Below are 24,810 nucleotides of genomic sequence, written 5' to 3'. Positions count from 1 at the left end.
ATACCAGACCCTTATCCGAGCAAGCAGGCCGGTCAGGAAAGAGGGTGGGGACGAGCAAGCCCACCCCCCCTTCCTGAACCGTACCAGGGCGCATGCCCTCAACATGGGCGGGTGGGCGTTTTGGGGCAGGAGGGCAAAGCACCTTGTTCCCATGTTGATGAGAACAAGGGCCTCTTCCCGACAACCCTGGCCATTGGTTGACGGGGTCTGCGGACGGGAATCGGAATCCGGGAGAGCCCCCAGATCCCGGCCCAACCCTATGTGAATGAGTTTGGGGTACATCATACCCCTACCCATTTATTCACCTGAGGGAAAAAAAAGTGTCAAAAAAAACACTAGACAGATTTTTTTAAGTAATTTATTCGGCAGCTCCCGGGGTCTTCTTCCGACTTTGGGGGTCAAAATTTTGTTAAGCAAACTCAGTTAAGGCCAGTTCACCCCACATGTAGTCCAGTGTGTGTGTTTTGTTTTTTTCTGTATCAAAAATGCATATGGTTTTCAATAGCATAGTTCACACCAGTACTTGCAGTTCCAGTGCGTTCCAGAAAAAGAACATGTAGAACATGCTGCATTTTTCCTACACTGGACTGTACTGGAACGCTGTAAAATGCACCTGAATGCACCAAAAATGCACTGGAACACACATTTTTTATAAGGTTGAGAAAAAGATTGGGGGAAAAAATGCACTTGATTGCATCAAAAACTCACCAAAAAAATCACAGTGCGTTTTTGGTGCATTATTGATGCAGTCCAGTGCATTCTCCCTTTTTTTTATTAACCTTTTAAATAAGGACATGTGTGTTCCGATTCGTTCCAGTGCGTTTTTGATGCGTTTTACAGCCTTCCAGTACAGTCCAGTGCAGGAAAAATGCAACATGTTCTACTTTTTTTTTTTTTTTCTTTAACTGGAATGCCCTGGAGCTGCAAGCACTGGTGTGAACTATGCCCAGTGGCATCAGTGGGGGGGGGTGGTCGTATGCTGACCGTGGCTGAAGCCCCGAGGAGTGGGTCCCCAAAAAGCCCCGGTCTCGGATGGGCACGGTTCTATTAATAGCCCCGAGCGGGGACCGATCTGATCCTGAGTGTAATAGCAGGTCCTTCCTTCTGGAGCCTGCAGCGCTGATGCGCGTCCCACTGACCCAATGCGGGGGACCACGGATCGTGAGATGTCCATCATAGGCACTGCAGGCTCCAGAATGCGGGAATTACAATGCGGCCGCTGCGCCACTGTCAGAAGATCCCCACTTGCCGATCGGGCGGGCGGCTGGGTCTCCTCGTCTTGCCTGTCATCATGGCTCTGGCTGCCTGGAGTGCCTGGCCCTGCTGTTTACTCTACTGTGATGGGCGCACCGCTGAGCTGCAGGAGGACACCTGAAGTCTGGTCAGGTAGGTCGGTGTGTGTCAGTCAGGTAGGTCAGTGTATGTATATCACTACTGTCAGGTAGGTAGGTCAGTGTATGTATGTCACTACCGTCGGTTAGGTAGGTCAGTGTATGTATGTATGTCAGGTAGGTAGGTCAATCTATTGATCAGTGTGTCAGGCATTTGAGTTTAGTGGTCAGCATTGATGAGTGCTGGTAAGCCAGGCAGCAACCAGCAAGTGAGCTTACCCCCCCCCCCCGCCACACAACCCCACTGCTCAGCCAAAAAATCCTGCGCCACTACCGCCCGTCCCGTCCCCCGTGCTGAAGCCCCTGGTCTTTTTGCCACTTAGCAACTCCCCTGACTACGCCATTGAAAACCATATAACCTACTTTCCATGCGTTTTTGATGCAGAAAAAACGCACTGGACTGCATATGGTGTGAACTGGCCCTCAGAGCGTGCATGAAAAGTATCTGTGCCTGCGCAGAACTTAAAGGATCAGGTCCTCTATAGAATGTCTGTGGTCAATATTAGAAGAATATGAAAACTTGGCATATTTAGTAAAAGAATAAACTTTAAATAAGCAAAAATGCGCTGCATCTATCAATAAAACCAAACTCAATGCAGGTGTATAAAACACAATTTAATCCTTATGTGTTATTGCGTCACTACTTATTTTTTTTTTTTTTTCAATTTGTTTATTGCATGAGAATTACAAATAGAGAATACAAAACTGTGGCAAGAGAAGGCAGAATTGGTGCATATGTTCCATAGAATGACAGTTTAAAAACAGCTAATAAACAACTATAAAATCCTAAACCACTGCCTCCCATTTCATATAAGTAAACTATTACTCTTCTTTGCATTAAGACTAGTTTTGTGCATCGCACACACACGTTCATGAAAGACAAATACCTTCATGCTTTGGTTTTTATACAGAGTACGTTCTGAGTTACAGATGTCCCAGATCTATGATATTTAGGAGGGCAAACCCCTTGTACACTAATTTCTCATATAGGATTTTCTGATTTACTGCTAGTATAAACTGAGAAATTGTGAGGGGAGCAGCCTGCTTCCACCTCAGTGTAATTTTACAAGCCAGAATGTCTTGCACAGGAAAATCTTGACATATCTGGACCAATGTTCCTCAACAATTAGTCCTAATAGGCAGATCTCTGGGGTAAATGGAATAGGGGTGATATTAAGGAGGAGAGCAAACCTAAAATTTGCTTCCAATAACTGGATATAAATGGGCAAGCCCATATTACATGTATGAAATCTGCACTAGGTTGTGCACACCTCAGTAAAGCTGGCTATACACCTATAAATTATCTCCAGCTTTTCTATGGTTAGATGGAAAAAGTGGGAGATTCCTCCATCCACACAGTTTAGTGAACATTGAGAAATCTGTTGCGTTTTTTCCATCTAACCATAGAAAATCTGCAGATAATCTATAGGTGTATGGCCAGCTTTAGAGGTGGACAATCCTAACCATGGCAAATAGACAAAATGAGGTTAGATAAGTTTGATAATATATAATTGGATAAGCTTGTTGTTAATTGCAGGGAACACCTTTTTATTTCTTCAGAATCCTCATCTGATATATTTGAAAGCAGAGATTGCCATTTAGTTTTAACAGGCAGTGGTGTTTTCCCCACTTTGCCATTCAGTAGTTGGGAGTACAATAAGCGAATAATTCAATATTAGAAAATGTGTTCCAAATTGGGTCTGCAAGACATGACGTAATTGTAAATAAGTAAAAAAATACATATGAGGAAGGTTACAGTACACCTGTATTTGAAAGGAATGTAGTACCCTGTTACTATAAACTTCTGAAAGGTTCAGAAGGACCCCTTTTTGCCAAAATGAAGCATCAATAAGAGTATAATTGGTCAAACATTGGATTATTCCAGAAGGGTAATTCTAAAGGAATCTCAGAATATGAGGTAACCTTTTTAGCTTTGCTCCACACAGATCATGCTAGAATCAAAATAGGTAATTTCCTCAAGGGTGATGGGTGAGTGGTGCTTCCAGACTAAACAACTATCGAGTCAGTTGTAGTATTGAGCTCAAATGAGTTTCCTTTCTATTCAATGTCACCGGTGACACCCACCAAGTCAAATGGTATAGGTAGACATCTGGGAGTGCCATGCCTGCCACATAGGGTGCCGTAGTGTAAAAAGCTTCAATTAGCACTGAACAGTTGACTAAATGTGGTAAATTGAGAATGTAATGATTTAAATAATGTAATCGGAACAGGATAATGTGATAAGACGTACAAGCACTTGGGAAGAAGAACCATTTTATTTAAATTGATTCTTCCTGCTACAGACAAAGGAAGTTTGGCCAACTTTGCAAGTTTTGTTTGCCATAACTCATGAGGGGGGGGTCAACATTTAGCTGCTAAAGTATCAGAAGGATTCACTGTAATAATGACTCCCTAGTATTTGAAAGAGTCGAAGTGGGGAGCCTGTCGGGTTAGTAGCTTGCAAGGTGAGAAAGAACCAAAAGTATTATTATTCTGCATGGCCACTGTTGGAGGCCTATTTGAGTCACACATAAAATAATGTTGTCAGCGTAAAGTAATATGCAGTCAATTCTGCCACTCAAAGTAATGGCCAAGAATCGGGAGGACTGCCAGAATCTCAGGGCCAAAGTCTCAATTGCTATGGCAAATAGGGGAGATGGGACATGCCTGTAGTGTTCTGCTTTGTAGCAAAAGGGAGGGAGATGATAAAAACATTTACTAATAAGTGGGAGCATGGGTGGACTTACAATATGGATATCTATGTCCTAAATTTGTCAGAGAATTCCCCAAAAAATTCAGAGCTGATAACAGGAAAGGCCATTCGGTAAAGTCAAAGTTTGTAGTCATATCTAAGGATACTAAAACACTAGTATTGGGTAAAATAACCCAAAAAGGAGCTGGGCTAGAAGTTACATTCTACAGATGCCTGGCATGAACACAGTCTGGTCCTTATGTATAATAGACAATATCGCCTTATTTAGCCTCATTACAAGAGGTTTCATCAGGATTTTATACTCCATATTCAATAAGGATAACAGTCTATTGGATGCACAAGCGGAGGAGTTTTTGTCAGGTTTAAGGATAAGGACCACTGTAGCAGCATACATGGAGGGTGGTATAGTTTGTTGGCCTCAGTAAACAGCACAAGAACAGGTGCTATGTCTACGTAATGAGCATATACCTCTATGGTCTGTCGTGAGGGTAGACAATGTTAAGTCAGATAAATAGTCCATCGATATCCTCTCCTGAGCAAGTAAGGGATGAGGCTCATAGATTGGCATAAAGGAAATAAAAAAAAAAAAGAAAAGTACCTCATCTGCCATGTGGACCAATATTCCAGTGCCAGATCTAACCTTGGGATTACCATACTACACAATTGCTGCTGTGCAATTTCATTTTACTACATTGGCTGGCCTATTCAAAAAACTTTTGTTTCATGAAAAACATTTTACACTTAGCATTAGGTATCATCATATGGTTAGATTAAAAGTGGGATAAAGTTTCCCCAACGTATATGATTTGAGGTTGAATCAGATGTTAAATCTGCCTCAGCCTGGGTATAAGCTGTAGTGAGGTTGTCATAGTCCTGTCTAGAAGCAAGGTTAATAAAAGATGGTGGCTTTCAGTGCCCCTCATAGGTAAGCTTTAAATGTGTCTCAGTATATGCCATCCACTTGGGATTCCCCATGAGCTTCCAGAAAAACCGTCAGCCAGTCAGGAATACGGTAATTGGATCTGATCAAGAACAGCCAAAAGGGGTGCATTTTCCAATACTGGGCGTATTTCTAATCCAACCAATAAAGGGGATTTATGGGACAGCCCCTGGGGAGAAAGGAGACAGAGTGCAATTTAGGGAGAACTTTATCATTCCCCAACACCATATCAATATGAGAAAGACTGCGTCTGCTTGGCATAGACCAGAAGTACACTCTAGAGTGGAGGTAAGTGTACCACCATAGGTCTACCCATCCAGTTTCAGCAAGGCAATGGTTAAAAGTGATCAGACCAGGGGAGAAAGAATGAGGGGGTCTCCCCTGGCTGTCCAAGAGTGGATCCAGTAACAGATTAAATTCTCCCATACATAAAACCTAGGCATCAGGATACTTGACAACGTAAACAAAAGTTTCTCCCAGAAACTGTAATGTAGCAGGGGGTGGATTGTAGATGCCAATGAGCACAAATGGGAAAGAATAAAGTTTTGCATATACAAAAATAAATCTACCCTTAGAGTTAGTGTTAACATGTAGACACTCCCATGCTATGGAGTGGTGCACCAACAGACACTCCCTGGAATAGGAGGTATGAATTGAATGGCTAGCCCATTGAATCCAGGGTTTCTTTAACTGATCAATATGCTCTTTAGCCATAGGCATTTCTTGTAAACAGAAAATTTTGGCCTGTGATTGCTGGATAACAGTAAAGACTTGGGTACATTTTTGATCAGGGTTCCCAGCCCATGAACTTTCCATGAAAGCAGACTGCAGTGGTCAGCACTCAGAGTGAATAGATATCTGTAAATGTACCGCAAATTTACAATGCGAAAAAGGGAGGCAGCATAAAAACTCTAATGCCCCATACACACAGTCGGACATTCCGACCACAAAATGTTGGCCGAAACTTGTGTTGCATAAACACGGTCGCAAAAAGCTGGCGGAAAATCCAATCGTTCTGTATGAGGTGACGTCATACACGTACATCGGGACTATAAACAGGCCAGTAGCCAATAGCTTTCGTCTCTTAGTTTATTCTGAGCATGCTTGGCACTTTGTCCGTCGGAATTGTCTACACACGATCGGAATTTATGCGATCGGATTTTGTTGTCAGAAAATTTTTGATCCTGCTCTCAAACTTTGTGCGTCGGAAAATCCTATGGAAAAATTCCAATGGAGCCCACACATGGTCGGATTTTCCGAAAACATGATCTGATCGCACATTTTCTGTTGCAAAATCCGACCGTGTGTATGGGGCATAAGACTAAGCAGAGGTCTCCATGGAGAAACACAAACAATCTTTAAATAAGAATTCAAGCAATATTGCCTAACTAGACAGTGGGGCATTACCACCATACAGCTTATGCATTTATAAAGGAGAATATGTGGCATTTGCATCCTACATACCGCCATAGCCCAGTGCGTTATGTCTAAAGAAAATACCAGTAGACAAATCCAAAATGAGTTATTAAGCATGTCCCAACAGCAATGAATGTCCGCACATTGCACACTTCAAGTGTATGCATTTTAAATGTATGGTTTGCGGTTTACCTAGAATTCATCTTTAGGAAATGAATTGCAGTTTAACCTCTTCACCCCGTCAGATTTTACCTCCTTCCCGACCAGAGCACTTTTTACGATTCGGCACTGTGTCGGTTTAACCGACAATTGCGCGGTCGTGCGACTTTGAACCCAAGCAAAATTGAGGTCCTTTTTTTCCCACAAATAGAGCTTTCTTTTGGTGGTATTTGATCACCTCTGCAGTTTTTATTTTTTGCAGTATAAACAAAAAAAGAGCAATTTTGAAAAAAGCACTATTTTTTACTTGTTAGTCTGCTGCGGCTGGTTGGCAAGTGGTTAAAACAGACCGATGTATACAAAATACTGTACTTTTGATATGAAAAAAAAAAGTATATCTAAACCCAAGAACAAGACTTCAATATATTACAGTGTGCCGGTCTTTGGGTAAGGTGTCTGCAGTAGTTTTAGAAACCCATGTCAACACATATCAAACAGTGTGAATGAGCCCTTGCATTCTAGTCTACCCATGCTCTCCTAACATACAGTACTTGGTAAATTATGGATCATGTGAATAGAATGTGTCCTCCTATTGTACATATGGACACCACATTCCAACAATAGTGGATTATCCGATACATTTCTAAAAAGTGGGAGTTTAAAGTTATTATCTTAATTTACATAAGCAATTCATACACCTAAACCTATAAAAATATCAAGTTTTTTTTATTAATTATAATTCAGTAAAACCATTTCAAGGCATAAAAAACAATCCTAAGTTATTACAATCACCACTAACACCATAAACACGTGACATATTTATATACAATAATGATCACCCCTAAGGGTTCGAATAAAAAAGTTGACATTAAAACGCAGACTTTCTTTTTCACCAATTACTGCAGAGTTTTGAAATGACAGTTACATGTTTTGCAGATCACATCTGCTTCCTCAGGCCACATGAAAGTGTAACAATTATATTATCTGCAATATGTACAGTTTGGTCCATAAATTTGGACACAGGCACAATTTTAGAATTCTTTCAGGCATTTACCAAAATGTTTTCAAGCTATAGTTATATAATGGATATGGGCTGAAAGTGTACAATTTTTGGTTTAATTTGAGGGTATGTACATCCAAATCGGAGGAAGGTTTTAGGAATTACAGCTCTTAATAGCCCCCCCCCCTTTTAAAAGGACCAAAAGTAATTGGACAGTTTAATCAAAAGCTGTTTTATGACCAGGTGTGGCCTACTCCTTCGTTATTTCTTCATCAATTAAGCAGGTAAAAGGTCTAGAGTTGATTCCAAAGCCTCGTACACACAAATTTCCCACGGGAATTGTATGATGACACGCTGTTGGTGGAAAATCCAACTGTTTGTATGCTCCATCGGACAATTGTCAGATTTTCCACGGACAAATGTTGGATAGCAGGCTTTTTTTCCTTTTCAATCAGCTCTGATGTTGATCTCTGCTGCTCTGCTTGCTGTACACCTGTGTAAGTGTCACACTATGTGCAGTTGATGTTTTATTTTTATGCATATCCCCACGGATTACCTCAAAATCTGATGCGGTTTACTGCACATTCTGGAGTTTGTTTTGATGTTGGAACCTCTCCCTCAACACCGGATGGGTCTTATGTTCTAAATATCGATCTTTCTCATGTTGGATCCTGCTGAACTATTCCCTCATGACTACCTGTCTGACGCACATGCCGTATGGTATACGAGTCCATTTCTGGTAAGCGTGCCAACCTTATTTAAAGATTAAGTCTTTATTCACCTTGAACAGCACGAGAGACTTTTTTTATTCATGTGATTGATTCCTCAAGATGGACTATTCTATGATATTCACCTATGAAATTTGAGTACCTTTGCACATTGCTTTGTTTTTCATGCATTTTTTCACTTGCTAATTTTTTATACGTTTTCATTATTGGGTGTTTATTCACATTTTTTATTCATTTTATACCTTGGTCAATCTAGACCATAGACTATAGACATTCTGAGCGCCACATTATTGTTTTATATGTTTTTTGCACTATATGTCTAGTGGATTGTTGGCAGCTTATTGGCCTCTAAGCACAGGTTGTTTTTTTTTTTTTTTTTTTTTTTTCTATCAGAGCTGTGATTGCAAATTGTCAATTATCATTAGATCTGGCTGAATGTAAAGCCACTTATCCTCTTGCAAATCTTTGTGAATTAAGCCTATTTATATATTTTTGATTTGGGGGATGTTTATGAGAAAACACAGAACCATGCATGACTTTTGACTATTTTGTTAATGGTTATATATTGATTTAAGTAAGTCATTCAATTTTTTTCATTTTACCTATTTTTGTTATGGGTAATGTAAAAAAAAAAAAAAACAGATTTACGCGCAAAATGAAGAATGATGGCAAAACTTGGAAATTTGTGAGCTTCAATAATACATAGCTCCCAGCCTGTATACATTTCTGCCCTAAAGATATTCTTGTTTGTTGCTAGATTATTGTGTGCAAATGTCATTGCAGTTTCCATTACTACCACTAGATGTCTGTGTCTGCTTTTCCAGAGAAGATGAACAATAGAGCTCTGTAAGGTTTCAGTATTGTGCAAAGCTTTTTTTGTTTTGTTTTTTTTTGATAAAAATGTACCTAGTACTATACAAATGTTATTTTATTGGTTCTTTTGACATATGGATCTGGTGGGCTAAAATATCAGTTTTAGGTGGACTTTCTTTTCAAAATAAGTTTTAAAGCGGGCTTAAATTTCTACAGCACATTCTTTATATAATCACAATGCCAAAATATCCTGTTTCGTGCATGCTCTTTAACCTTGCTACTGCAGTGTCTTCTACTGCAATTACCTTGATGCCATATTGTGAGCCAATGTCGCATTCCTGCTTAGAGATCCCAACTCACTGATATTAATATGAGGTTAGGCATGTTGTATCACTGCTCATCATAGGCTGATATCTCAGTTCCTGCTTGAAAATGCCAATTTAGATGTTGATATGGGACATTAGGCATATTACACCGCTCTTCAGCATGAGCTGACATTGCCTTTTTTACTTGGAGAAACCAGACCACTAATATTCATACGCGATACATATTGTGGGCCTCCTAATTGTGAGCCAAAGTCATCTTTCTGCTTGAAGATGCCAGCTCACTGATGTTGATATGATATTTAACATATTGTAGCTCTCCTCATCAGAGGGGAAAAAAGCCAAAGAAAACTGATACAGCCGCACCATCTTATGATTGGTAAGCTGTAATGTAGTACATTTGTTTCTTGTTTTGGGGTTTAATGCTGCTGTAACTCAGTTCAGTCATTTTATCAACTCGCACTGAAACTTGGAAGCAACCATGAATGTATACAATTCTATGTATTCAGTAATGACAGGAAAGAAGCTGTATTCTTTGGTTTTATTTATATCTAACCATGCATCTAGAGTCAGTGAGCTTTCTAGGCTGCTAATAACAAGAAAGTGGTAGCGATTTTTTTTTTTTTTATAGATATTTTCACATTCAAGGTTTTTATATTTATTTTATTTTTTTAATTTTTTGGGAAAACGGTGAGAATTTTGCATTGTTTTCTTTGAGACTTTAAGGCTTCATGCACACTGGACGTTAAAATATAAAAACACCAGTAGCTTTGCAGTGAGTATTTCAACGCTTTTTAACGTTCTTACAATAGTGTTTTATTAGCGTTTTTTAGCGTTTTTTTTTAATTGATTTACGTTTATCAGCGTTTATGAGCTTTGGCGTATTTTGTGATCAGAAAAACTACTCCTGAACGCGATTTTATGGCGTTCAGAACACAGTTCATAAACTCCACTGCTGATAAACATACAAAAACGTCCATGTGCATGGACACCTAGGATAACAGAGAGAGGAGTTTATGGTTTAGATAAGGCTTCTTTTATTTTTATAAATTTTTTGTTTTTTTGGATTATTAGTTTGATAAACTTTTAGGTTGGCATCAAAGTTTCCCATAAAACATTGGTCTAGGATTTTGAGGTGCAGTCTTCAGACACTGTATTTTTGTCTTTCAGCAGGTGGATAGTGAGGTGGTGATGCTTTCTGCTCACTGGGAGAAGAAGAGAAGTGGTCTGATGGAGCTTCAGGAGCAGCTACAACATGTTCCTGTATTTCTGGCAGATCTACAGTCTGTGACTGCCAAACTTGGTGAGTTCACTTGAAGCAGACCTAAAAGTTTCACATTTTTAGTATTTTTGGTATTTAGAAGATGGCTGCAGGTGTGACTGTCATAATAACTTGTTTGCTAGAAGTAACGGTAATATTCTGTGTGAGAATGTTAAATTAGCCATTTGTAAACCTAAGAGCACTGTAGCTAAGAAGGTGGAATAAACAGAATATAGACATAGACCCCCTGTAGTGTATTAGACCCATACATGAGGAATTCTGATAGTTGCATTCTGAAGTACCTCATACCAAAGTATTCTTTGTCACCCAGCATTCAGGAATGGGGTTATGAACTTGGGTCTTTTTTTCTGCTGTTTGTGTCTCTCCGGAGAGATTTCCCTTTTTATTGCACGTCTCATAAATGGTCTTAAGCCTCGTACACATGATCAGACTTTCAGCAGACAAACTGCCAGACTTTTGTCCAAAGGGCATGTGCCAGAAAGTTGTCTTGCATACAAACGGTACACAATTGTTGGCCAACAAACACGAACGTAGTGATGTCTACGTAGAATTTCAGCTCTTGAGCAGCAACCCTTTGGGCACCTTCGCTAATGTGTTTGGTTAGCATTGATTCTGAGCATGCATGCTTGTACTTTGTGTGACGGACTTGTGTACACACAATACAAAAATCTGACAGCCGACCGTTGTCCGCCGAAAATTTACTAGCCTGCTAGCCAACATTTGTCGGTGGGAAGTTGGACAACAATTGTTTAATGGAGCGTACTAATGGTTGGATTTTAGGCAAACAATTGATCATCATACAATTCCCGCCCAAAAATCCAATCCTGTGTACGAGGCTTTAGACAGTAGTACAGATTTCCTAATTGGAAGATTTTACCCTGCATATCCTAAGAAAATAAAAGCTCAAAGGAGGACTCTGAAATCGATACCATCCTGACATGGGTTCTAATCCTTCCACATTTTATCCAAAGCTAAAAAGTAAATTGTGGTTTAAAATACACTTTACATTCCCAAAGTGTTTCAGTGAAATTCCAAACCTCTGGGGCATCTGTTTTGATTTAATTAGTTTATGCAGGCTGTCTTATGTCTTTATCTTCTAGTGTCAAGTATGCAGCATTCAAATGAGATGTGCCATAATGTATATATTCAGAAAGTATGGGTATGTTTACTGTAAGGGGACAGGCTCAACTGTTATTGGCAGTGGTAAACCATGCATGAGACAGGGACACACTGTAACAGTCCAAGGCAGCAAACACAGCTTCAACGAGTTCCCCAATACAAACATGCAGCACCTGTATCTTTTTTTTTTTTTTTTGGTCTGTCATTGTTTAGCCTTTTCACCCAGCAGCAGGCTCCCACAGAGAACTGGGCATCAGTCAGCTCATATATTTTAAAGACTTGTGGAGCACTGAGACTAATATTGAGGTCTGGCTACCTGGTAAGATGTGGAGCAAGAAATGTAGGCTTTATCCCACCTAATGATCTACAAAGCATCCAGACTGCAGAACATATTAAGAATATGTGTAAACAAAAAGTTGTTCTCTGCATCAACCCTTAACCTCAGCCCCCCCCCCCCTCCTCATGTCTATTGAGAAACCCAAGTTACACATCCTCCAAAATTCAGCCCAGCAGTGCCTCACATAACCTCCCTTTCTGCTCATATCTGTAGGACGGAAAACCTTTTTTCAACATTCAGCAAGGCAGTACATCACCATTACATTGCTGGATTCCTGGCTTGTGTTCTACATAAAGTTTAAAGTCTTGTACAGACAGAAGCCATCTTGTGACCATTGCCTTGTTTCCTTTCTTCTAAGTCATCCATGGTAGGGGAGAATGGTCTGTAATCAGTTGGACCCATCTGCTCATAAGGTGATACCTCAGTGGCTCACTGAGGTAGTACAATCCTTACGTGGAGCTGGATATTTAAATTGGGCAATTTTCCAAAGTCCTCAACTTTTTTTTTTGACACTTAATGAATGAATGAAATACTTGTATAGCGCACAATGTGAACTGAATCGCCTCTAGGCTTCAGTCATATCCATTAGAGGCTTTGTGACCCTTGCTCAATGCTGTAGCCCAAATACAAGGTTTCTTCCACACCTATCGTGCATTGTTTTGGATTGGCTGTTAACCTGGGTTTATAAATGGAATCTAAAACTGTATAGACCTTCTGTAGTTGGTAATCCCAATGAAGACTAAAAATGACAACATCATTTAGATATGCTAAAGTATATGCTTTGTGGGACTAAAGACTGCACTCCACGGCCCCAGGTAAGCTAAATGGGAGGATCACGTTCTGGTGCTGCCCATCTGGTGTCACAGAAATATTATACTGTATGTAATGTAATGTGTGTGTTTCACTTTTTGAATTTGGGGCCATTCTCCGCCCCCGTGCGTCACAACGCTCACAGGGAATGGAGCTCTGTGGAGACGAGCCGCTCACACAGCAGAGGGACATCGCTGGATCCAGGGGATAAGGTAAGCACATTCTTCCTGGATCCTGCAATGTGATCCCAAGTCTGGCTCAGGGTTACCGCTTTTGGTTCTGAAATTCCACCCCGAGCCAGACTCAGGAATACCGCCAGGGAGGTTAAGTGGGCCTCTTGGTCCCATGTTTCCTGGGCTATATCTAATCGGCCCCAGGGACGTCTACTGTGCAAAAGTTCAAATGGGAAACCCTTTGGACAACTGCGACACGTTCCTTACCAAAAACATTCATTATGGAAACAGGAAGTCCCAGTCTTTTTCAATTCTAATAGGCCAATTTTTTAAGCATATCTTTAGGGTTCTATTGAACCTTTCTAACAGCCTACTGGTATAGGGCACAGAGGTGCATAGGTGAGTATATTTAAACAACTGTCACAGCTCCTTGGCTATCTTTTGACATAAAAGGGTTCCTTTAGCCTGTTAAAATGTCCTTAGGAATACCAGTATGGGAAAAAATGTGGAACAACTCCTTTGATACAATCTTACACCATGTGTTTCTCAGCGGGATTACTTCTGCATACCAGGTGGCAAGGTCAAGGTCTACCAATATGTGCTGATGCCCCCAGGCAGACATCAACAGTGAGGTGAGAATACACTGACTGAGTGAGGAAAATCCAACAGGGCAGTTGTACAGAAGTTGATCAACTTCTGTACGCCCACAGTGCTCATACTTGGATTAAAATTTGTCCGGCCCCTGCAGAACTGGCCGAATTTCGATCCATGTATGGCTGACGTAAGCAAACTAAACCGTGCTTCTACTGATTAGAGATTAGCCTGGGCATCCTCCGAACCCCTCTCTATATGAGCACCAAAGTTGTGCTGTCTTTTACTCCAATTGTCTGCCAACCAGCAGCCCTCCCGGCAGCGCATGTAAACAAAGGGGTGGGATGCTGGTGACATCAGTGCCCTTATGAGAATGTATCTATATAACGGCATTGATGTCTGCATTGATCAGCATTCCACCCTTTTTGTTTATGCTTGCTCTGGAGAATAACCCGATCCGCAGCTGACCCGAGTAAAAAATATTGGGGTAAATTCAGAGGACTGACGTGTTCATCCTTACTACCGATCTCTCCATTCATTCCTTCAAGCACTGACATCAGCACTTTTATCAATACTGGGGAAAAAACAAGTTTTTTTTTTTTTTTTTTCTTCAAAAGACAAGCTAGATCAGTTCAGTTGTATTTTATGGTTGCCTATCCATAAATTATTTCAGCTAAAGATGGATTTCATAATTAATAACTTTATAGGCAATGGTTGATGTATGCAATTTATCAAACCCTGTGTTTGTGTTTTTTTTCTGCTCTGACATATCATATTAGAAATACCATCTCTCTGGTTCATTTCTGCCTCAAACTATGCCTGTGATGTGGATCTGCAGTGTAGAGACTAGAGAGTAATCCAACCTAGGAGTGATCACCCCCCCACTGTAATGCTCTGGAGCTGTCTAGGAAATTAGCATAAATATTGAGGTATTTTATTGACTAAGTACTAAGTGAATATGGCACAGCAGGTGATTTTTCTTTAATGTGTTCTTAGTGCACAAGGTGCAATATATAAAATAAAGCACAAGCATGTCTTCCTTTTTGTATGTATTCCAGTTATTAAATGGAAAATGTGAGAAAGCGTTTTCATCGGGCAGCAGAGATTTTCCTAATCCCAAATTGCACAGGGCTGTCATTTCTCAGGATGTTCTTTCCTAACATGGAGTTTAGACTCCTATGAATTGCTGCTGTTAGCTAAAAAATACACACTGCACATCTATAAGCTCAGCTGCTGAGAGATAAACAGTTGAAGTTTCCCCTCTCCCTGCGGCTTCTCTTGTGCTGAAGACAACACTGAAGCGTTTGTATTAATCTGGCACTATCTACTCAACACATCGCTCTAAGAGCATCAGTCTTCTTGTGTACCAGCCGTACCAGCTTCCATACCTCATACAGTATTTCTTTTAATCCCCAAGGATTAATCCTTCCAATGTCTAAACTGTTTAATGTTGTAATAGAGCAGCTTATGTCTGTTGGAATCAATATTTGAGTTTGCGCCACAAAAATTACATCTCATTTATAGCAGAACTGCTGACTTGCTTTTTGAAGCTCACTGTCATGTTTTTTTATTTTATTATTTATTTATTTTTTGTAACATTTACTAAAGGTTCATGTACACTTCTGTTTTTTGTAGCACATTATAGAGAATGTATAATGCTTTGGGGTGGCTTTATATATATTTTATACATACAATTCATTCACTGTAGGCTGAATGTGCCCGAATGCGGCCTTCTGCTTGCCTTTATCTGGCCCTTGGGGCACTATTCCTCCCACTGACACCAACGCTGGAGCACCATTCCTCCCATTGACACCAAAGATAGTGAGCGAATTCTCCTGCTGACACCAATGATAGGGCACTATTTCTCTCACTGACACCTGTGAAGTAAATTTTACTCCCACTGACCAACAAACCTTTGACATTGTTTACTCCCTCTGATGCTAAGACATTTTATACTCCCTGGCCACAGTCTGGCCCACCTAAAGTTTGAAGGGCAGTAAGCTGGCTCTTTGTTTTGAAAGTTTGAAGACCCCCTGTTCTAATGTCATCCAGCCCATTATATATGTAGCAGGTGGGGATGGATCACTCATCTGACTCATTCAGTTGTGTGTATAAATTCCAGTTTGGGTGTATTCGCGTGTGTGTATATATGTGTGTATGTGTGTGTGTGTATATATATATATATATATATATATAATATATATGGTATATGAATTGAACGTGCAGTGCTTATTAATGTTACTTTGCAACTTATCTTGGTACTGTATAAAATTATAGCTGTGAATCACAAGGGGATTAGAAGCAAAATCCATCAGGAGCTAGAGAGTATAAAAGAGAAGAGGCACCTCGAAGTGTAACAGTATGGTTACAATTAATGAGGGTACAACATTAGCAACTCACTTGGTTGATGAATAAGAGGCACATGGCACAGGCATCTGGGGTAAAGCCCCATCTCCCATCCCCCCCCACACTGCCGGATCTCGCCACTGTCAGTCTGCAATCGTAAACCGTAAAGACTATTCTGCAGTAGAGCGATCTGAAAGCGAGGCTTGGAGTGTAGCATGGAAGGGACAATGGCGGTGAGGAGGATGGTCTATGTGGACAGCTTTACCCCGAATGCCTGCATGCTTAGATGTGCCTGTTTTAATCATAAGCCATGCGAGTTGCTAAATGTTGTACCTTCATTAAATGTAACCATATTGCTACATTTAGAGGCACCTCTTTTTGCTTTTATACTCATTTGTGATAGAACGCTACTCTTGGATCAAGACTTTGCTTGTGTATTAAAAAAAATTGCTGGTCTATCTTGCTCTCAAACCAAGGTTTTACTGTGTATGAATGCATATGTGTGTAAAAATGTTTCTCTCTCTCTTGGGGCTCATTTACACCATGCCAGGTTTGCAAAGGACCCCTTCATCAAGAAAGTAGTAACTACTGCCTTGATGAAGCATTTTTTTTTGCAGCCCCAAGACTACAATAAATGTTATTTATTATAGGTATTTATATAGTGCCAACAATGTGCACAGCACGTTACATTTTGTACATTCACATCAGTCCTTGCCCTCAAGGAGCTTACAATCTTATAGTCTTTGTCTACCATGCACACAAGTACATACTAGGACTAAGGCTGAGCTCAGGTGTGTTGGCACAGCCCACGTGCAGAGCCCGCCAGGAAGTCTATGCTAAACCTTTATTAAATGCATTCAATGATGTGTTGATAATGTTCATTACATATGAGCATACTTATATCGTTTTAAAGGACTCCAGTCAGCATGTCTCTAACTTCTTAAAGAGGAGCCCCAGACTCCACCCCCCCCACCCCCAGAAAAAATTAAGTCAGCAGCTACAAATACTGTAGCTACTGACTTTTAATATAAGGACAATTATCTGTCCAGGGATCCAACGATGTCCTCATCCGAGCCAAATCTTCAATCGGCTTTTGGTGCAAGCACCGGCATCTCAAGTAAGGGAAATCAGCAGTGAAAGTGATTCTAAAGGTTCATAATAAAAAAAAAAAAAAAAAAAAAAAAAACCTGTCATACTTGCCACCTCTGTGCAAGAGTTTTGCATAGAGTGGCCCTGATCCTCCCTCCCTCCTCTGGGGTCCCTCAGTGGCGCTCCTGGCTCCTCTTCTCGAGTGCCCCCTTGGAGAGCTTCTTTCCATGGGGGCACTCGTGCAGACGTGCTCCCGAGTCCTGCTGCTGCGTCCATTGACACAGACAGTAGGGCTCGGCGCCGCCCTGGCTTTCGTGTCACTGGATTTGATTGACAGCAGCGGGAGCCAATGGCTTCTGCTATCAATCTATCCAATGAGGACCCGAGACAGAGGCTGGAGCTGCTGTGCTCGTCCCTGTCGCTGGAAAGATTCAAGTAAGTAAAAGGGGGGGGGGGGGCTCTGGGGTCTGCTGCAGCACGGAAGGTTTTGCACCTTAACCACTTCGCGCACAGGCCAATTCTGACATTTCTCTCCTACATGTAAAATTCCTAATTTTTTTGCTAGAAAATTACATAGAACCCCCAAACATTATATATGTTTTTTTTAGTAAAGACCCTAGAGAATACAATGGCGGTCGTTGCAACTTTTTATCTCGCACGGTATTTGCGCAGCAATTTTTCGAACACGTTTTTTTCAGAAAAAAAACAGTTTCATGCTTAAAAAACAAAACAAAAAAAACAGTAAAGTTAGCCCAATTTTTTTGCATAATGTGAAAGAGGAGGATACGCCGAGTAAATACGCCGATACCCAACATGTCACGCTTCAAAATTGCACGCGCTCGTGGAATGGTGCCAAACTTTGGTATTTAAAAATCCCCATAGGCGACGTTTAAATTTTTTTTTACTGGTTACATGTTTTGGGTTACAGAGGAGGTGTAGCGCTAGAATTATTGCTCTCGCTCTAACGTTCGCGACGATACCTCACATGTGTGGTTTGAACACAGTTTTCATATGTGGGCGGGACTTACATATGCGTTCACTTCTGTGTACGAGCTCACAGGGACAGGGGCGCTTTAAAATTTTTTTTTATTATTGTTAATTTTATTTTTTTTAATTTGACCCTTAGGAAAAAAAGTCATCATTTTTATTTATTTTTTATTACAAGGAATGTAAACATCCCTTGTAATAGGAATATGGCACGATCGGACATATTTACAGTGAGATACGGGGTCAATAAGACCCCATATCTCACCTCTAGGCTGGGAAGAATAAAAAAAAAAAAACGATCCTGGCTTCCTAGCCAAATCGGCGCCGTTAATTTGAATACCGAGGCCGGGCGTGACTTGATAACATTGCGCCAGGCCTCCGAACGATCATAGAGACTCCTGGGACGATCTGGTCTGCCGGAAATTTTTATGGTAACTTGTGGTGGCCGGCGGATCCTGTGACCGACTCACCGATGGAAGCGGTGAGTCGGTACAAGCGCCGGGAGGGGGGGCGTCCCCTCCTGCCGCCCGTAAGAACGATCAAGCGGCGGAACAGCCGCTATGATCTTTCTTATAACGCAGGGAATCGCCGGCTGAAAGCGCCGATATCTGAATGATGTCTGTGGCCTCAGGCATCATTCAGATATAACCACCGAAAGCCCATGACATCAATAGACGTAGTATGGGCATCAAGTGGTTAAAGCATAGAATGCATTAAGTTGAAAAACAGTGAGACTTTACAACTCCTTGAAGCTTTGTGGCTTCACAGCCGGTTTCCCGCTGCACTTTATGAATGGCCCCGTAGACTTCTGGGGCCTGTTATATGTCCCAGAAGGCTGTGGGGAAGGGAGGGGGGCCACGGCCTATTTGACCCCAAGTGGGGCAGTGGAGGGGGGTGGATGCATACAAGTGTAACTTACCCTTTTGGGTGAAGTTTCGCTTTACGTGTCCTTTTAAAAAAAAGTTGAACCTATAGTATGATTGGTTTTTATTCTTTATTGTTTTTTTCCTCTCCCATGTAGGGGGAAATGGCTTCCCTAACTATATGTCATGACTGTTGTCTTTTTTGGGTACCTACAGCCACCTATTGAAGACAACAGCCATTGATTTCTATGGGCGGCTCTATACCCAGCACCTGTGGTTCCCGGGTGGGGACATAGGCCAGAATTTTACATTGTATGGCCCTAGGCTCAGATGTGCATGAGCCCTAAGGGTGACGTAGTGCTTACACAGGGCATTTCCTCTTTGTTTACATGAGTAAATGAAGTGGCGGGACAATTGAGGAAATGGATAAGCACAAGTTTACTATAAAAAAATTTGTCACTCCTTCCAATTGGTTGTTTATAGCTGAGCTTAACGCAAACAATACAAAAGAGCTCTACAGTATGCCAGCAATGGCTTACTCTTACAAGCAATTCTTGGGCATGATTCACACTGCCCGTTTCCCAGCTGTCCTTAGAGAATGACAGGCGAAATATTCAATTTAATGAATACACCAATGCTTTGACCTAGACCTATAGCAAACCGTGGACTGGACAGTTGGTAGTAGCAGATTAGGGCCTACATGTTGCTCTCATACCGTAAAATGCAATTTGTGTAAAGGCTTTATTTTTTTTTATTTTTTTTACAGTAATGGAGGTTTTGCATGCATTGCTTACTATTACAGAGGTATTCATGGTGTTATTCTTCTGTCGTCTGTGTTTCCTTTCTGTACGTTCATTTGCTTAATTTATGTGTGCTGTTGCGTGGGCAGTCTGTGTGATGCTCATTTCCATGAGTTGTTTCAGTGTATGTTCTGTTTTGGTTGGATTAATAAATCTTGTAGATTGCTATGACATGCTTTCACTCTGCCTTAGAGGAGGATTTTGTTTCATTGCCTGTGCTTATTGTTATCCTGAATTCGTACTTATACCCCAGATCTTCTATAATTATTACATACAGGTCAAGTGTGGCATAGCGGGAGGAGGAGGACACATAGCTAGCATAACACCTTTTGTTCAGATCTTCATTTTAAATCTGTGTTCAGCCAGGATTTTTGACAAGCATATACTGCTTTATCTTAATGGGTCTTTTTGCTATGGGAGCATACAAATGATCTAGGGCTGCAACTAACAATTATTTTCGTAATCGATTAGTTTGGCGATTTATTGTTTCGAAAAAAAAAAGTGGTGTATAATTTAGTTAATATGTAAAGTTTAAAAAAAGTCAATTTAATCTTAAAGTGTAAGTAACTCCCCCCCCCCCCCCCCCCCCCCATCATTTTCAGCCTCTGTTTAATCTACAACTGCCATAGTGCTGCACATGTGATCAGTTATGACACCAGCCATTGGATGGTTTGACAGTTTGGGTAAGAGCACAACCAATAGGAGTTACATTTCCGGCACGTGCCAGGAATGTAAATGGATATCTATATGCAGTGGTAAATAGAAATAACCTATATGGTTAGGGAGCAAAATCTCTAATCCACTCTGAGAATAACAGACACGAGATATACTATTAGATATACTATTAGGTTGAATCTGGTAAATATCATCAGACTCAGATCAAATTTTTTTATTTAAAGGGAAAAAAAATTAGACTGTTTTGCCAATTTTCAGACAGAACTGTAAAATACGCTGGCCATACAAAAACAATGTCTTCCTTCAAAAAAATATGCCATTTTAAGAACTGAAGAATTTTCAGACAATATATGTGGTTTTCGTTTAGAAATTACATTCATTTTAAAACTGAATGTTAAAAGCAAATGTAATTTTGAAATTACATTCTTTCAGCGAATTTACAAAGATTTTTCATATGAATATTCTTGTCCGAAAATAGATACGTGTATTAGGGATGCACCGAATGTTTTTGTTTGTTTTTTTTTTTGGTGCCGAAACCGATACCGAAAATGGAAAAATACACTAGGCCGAAAACCGATACAGAAACGGCACCAAAAATTGCTTTTTTTATATATTTAAAAAAAAAATGATTTATATAAAATTTTCTTATAGTATTATTCATTATAGTATTCATATTCAACTGAATCATTAATTTTATGAATAAAAGAATAGTCCAGTAATGTAAAATAACAGTACTTTAATAAAGCAACCCAAATAAATTGGACAGTGGACACAGAAGATAAAATCATAAAATCAAATAAAATACTAAATTATAAGTTACTACAGCATATCCCTTGGGTCTTCAAACTATGGCCCTCCAGTTGTTCAGGAACTACAATTCCCATCATACCTAGTCGTGTCTGTGAATGTCAGAGTTTTACAATGCCTCATGGGATGTGTAGTTTCGCAACAGCTGGAGGGCCGTAGTTTGAGGATCCCTGGCATATCCTACAGTGTAGACTGCAGTCAGTGCACATTGAACCATAACAACAAAATATAAAATAAAATAATATAAAAATAAAATGACTAAGACTAAGTCTAAGAAGACTTAAAGTCTTAGACTTTATTAATTTTCAACTTAAATCAGAACTAGTAGTAATTCAGTTCTCTCTCACTAAGGTGTCAGCGGCTGCATGTGCGATAAAAGTGTATGTATGTAGCTGCGGGTTACATACATAGTCATACAGTAGACCGCACTGTGTTCCGGACCCCGGGCATGAGCGGAGACATCCGGAAATACAGTCTGGTCTACAGCAGCGGTGCTCAGGCAATCACAGCAAGCAATGTAGACTAGTCTATTTCTGGAAGTCTCTGCCCATATCTGGAACACAGTGTGGTATAGTGTATAGTACTGGAATATGTAGACAGCCACAGATGCAGAACATACAGTTTTGCACATGCAGTGGGCTGAAAGCTTAGGGAGAGACATAGTTTGGCCCAACAGCAACAAACATGTATGATGTGTGTGTACAGTACTAAAACTGGAGATCTCTTAAATTGAAGAAGTGCAAAAAACTGTAGAACTACTACAATGAACAACCAACTAATAATGGCAGTATGGCACAACTAGACAATTGGAACATACTGGTAGTCAGTCATACTATGTTGTATGTTCCAATTGTCCAATAGAACAGTCCAATGGCAATTCATTTACTATGTTCAACAACATGGTAAATGAATTGGTCTATGCTACGGATTTATGAATCTATTTCAGTAAAAGTGGCAGATTTTGCTTTAAGAACAAAAGTTGCTCCGCTTTCTTATAGGAGAGACTGTTTCTCTTCTCGTCAAGAATATGAGATGCTAGACTGAATAGTCTCTTACTCTCTGTACTGGTGCTTGGGGCAGATAAATATCTGCGTGCAATCTGTGCAAGCAAAGGAAAACGTTGTTTGTTGATGCGCCAGTACGCAAGGGGATTGTCACTTCTGGCGATAGGCTGTTTAGCTAAATAAATGTCCAGCTGTTGGGTAGCTACACTTGTTGTGGCACTGCTGTGGACCGGGGTGCGTTCATGTAAAATTTCTTCAAACATATCAGATATGGAGGGAGGGTGTTCCTCTTCACTTGTATGCAAGCATTTCTTCTCACTTTCCTCTGTGCTACACCTCAAAACTCCTTCACTGGATGCTTCCACCACCTCCATTTATGCCTGTATCATTTCCCGTGCACGCTACTTTTTCTCAACATTAAAATAATGCTCTTTAAATCGAGGATCTAGAACTGTTGCAATGCAGTACAGAGGGTTGGACTCGGTGTCTTGAAACCGGTTGGTAGCCACCTTCAGTAGAGTGGTTTTAGTCGTTTTTACGCCATGGTCTGTTTCGATCTCTTTTCCTAGCACACTTCAGTGTGGCAATCAAGGGAATAACTTCAGAAATGGAAGCATTAGTTGAGCTTATTTCTTTTGTTAACTGTTCAAATGGAGATGGAAGAGACAAACTATTTTTCAACTAACATCCACTGATGTGCACTCAGTGTTGCCGGCAGCTTGTAATCTGCAATGTATGGAGCTAAAACATGCTTTTGTTTAAAAAGACTTTGCAGCATATAGTAGGTGCTGTTCCAACCAGTGGCTACATCTTGCTGCAGTCGTTTTGGTGGCATTCCAAACTGTATCTGTAAAGCTTGTAATCTGGAATAAGCAAGCGGAGAATGCTTAAAGTGACCCACAATTTTTCTTCCTTTTGATACAATATCATATATGGTGGGCTGACTCAGCAATCCTTCATTCACAGCCAATTGTAGCGTGTGTGCCATACACGGTATGCTTTTAAGTTCACTGTCCTCCATTGCCTTTGCCATGTTCCGCGCATTATCTCGGACAATCAAATGCACTTTAGACTTCTCAATGTGCCAAGTATCAAGCATGGATTTTAAAGTGTCAGCTATTGCTGCTGCAGTATGTGATCCAACAAACTCACGTGCGTTAAGTAGGATGTTTTGCAATTGAAATTTGTGATCTATCCACTGCACTTTCAGGCTAAGCATGCTCGTTGGACTGACGTCTGAACTCCAAATGTCGGTAGTAAAACTGATTGCTATGATGTCGGTAGTCATGAGCTCTTGAACGTGTTTTCTAACACTGCAAAACAATTCAGGTAGACAGGTATCTGCAAAGTAGCGTCTGCTTGGTAGTGAGTAACGTGGCTCAATATGTTGCATGAGCTTACGGAATCCAATGTCCTCCACAACAGAGAATGGCTGGTCGTCTAATGCAATGAATTCCATAATTTTATCTGTTATGGCACGAGCTTTGGGACTGTCACTTGCAAATTTTTTAACCTTTTTAACCACTTTCAGACCGGACCATTTTGCTGGTAAATGACCAGAGGTCTTTTTACAATTTGGCACTGCGTTGCTTTAACTGGTAATTGCGCGGTCATGCAATGTTGTACCCAAACAAAATTTGCGTCCTTTTCTTCCCACAAATAGAGCTTTCTTTTGATGGTATTTTATTGCCTCTGCGATTTTTATTTTTTGCGATATAAATGGAAAAAGACCGCAAATTTTGAAAAGAAATGATATTTTCTACTTTTTGTTATTAGAAAAATCCAATAAACTCAATTTTAGTCATACATTTAGGCCAAAATGTATTCAGCCACATGTCTTTGGTAAAAAAAAAAGTCAATAACTGTATATTTATTGGTTTGCGCAAAAGTTGTCACATCTACAAACTAAGGTACGTTTTCTGGAATTTACGCAGCTTTTAGTTTACGACTGCCTATCATTTCTTGAGGTGCTAAAATGGCAGGGCAGTACAAAACCCCCCCAAATGACCCCATTTTGGAAAGTAGACCCCCTAAGGAAATTGATAAGTGGCATGTTGAGCCCATTGAATATTTTATTTTTTTGCCTCAAGCGATTGAATAATGACAAAAAAATTTTTTTTTTTTTTTTTTTTTTTTTTACACAAAGTTGTCACTAAATGATATATTGCTCACACATGCTATGGGCATATGTGAAATGACACCCCAAAATAAATTCTGCTTCTCCTGAGTACGGGGATACCACACGTGTGGGATTTTTTGGGAGCCTAGCCGCGTACGGGGCCCCGAAAGCCAAGAACCGCCTTCAGGTTTTCTAAGGGCGTAAATATTTGACTTCACTCCTCACTACCTATTACAGTTTTGAAGGCCATAAAATGCCAAGATGGCACAAAACCCCCACAAATGACCCCATTTTAGAAAGTAGACACCCCAAGCTATTTGCTGAG

At 40.4% G+C, this 24,810-nt stretch overlaps 1 protein-coding gene across 3 annotated transcripts in view; it reads left to right on the top strand.

Moving 5' to 3' along the window:
- DTNBP1 (dystrobrevin binding protein 1) overlaps positions 1–24,810 on the top strand; it is a 229,747-nt gene that overhangs the window by 29,586 nt on the left and 175,351 nt on the right. For 2 of the 3 annotated variants that reach the window (XM_077492226.1, XM_077492228.1), the window contains exon 5: positions 10,654–10,786. In XM_077492226.1, coding sequence (XP_077348352.1) covers positions 10,654–10,786 — 133 coding nt within the window. The remainder of the gene's footprint in view (positions 1–10,653; positions 10,787–24,810) is intronic. The other variant, XM_077492227.1, reaches the window with a different exon arrangement.

The sequence above is a fragment of the Lithobates pipiens genome, unplaced genomic scaffold, assembly GCF_037356315.1.
Source record: "Lithobates pipiens isolate NorthernLeopardFrog02 unplaced genomic scaffold, aLitPip1_a1.2 Scaffold_19, whole genome shotgun sequence".
NCBI classification, from domain to species: domain Eukaryota; kingdom Metazoa; phylum Chordata; class Amphibia; order Anura; family Ranidae; genus Lithobates; species Lithobates pipiens.
This window is presented reverse-complemented; position numbering and strand designations above follow the sequence as displayed.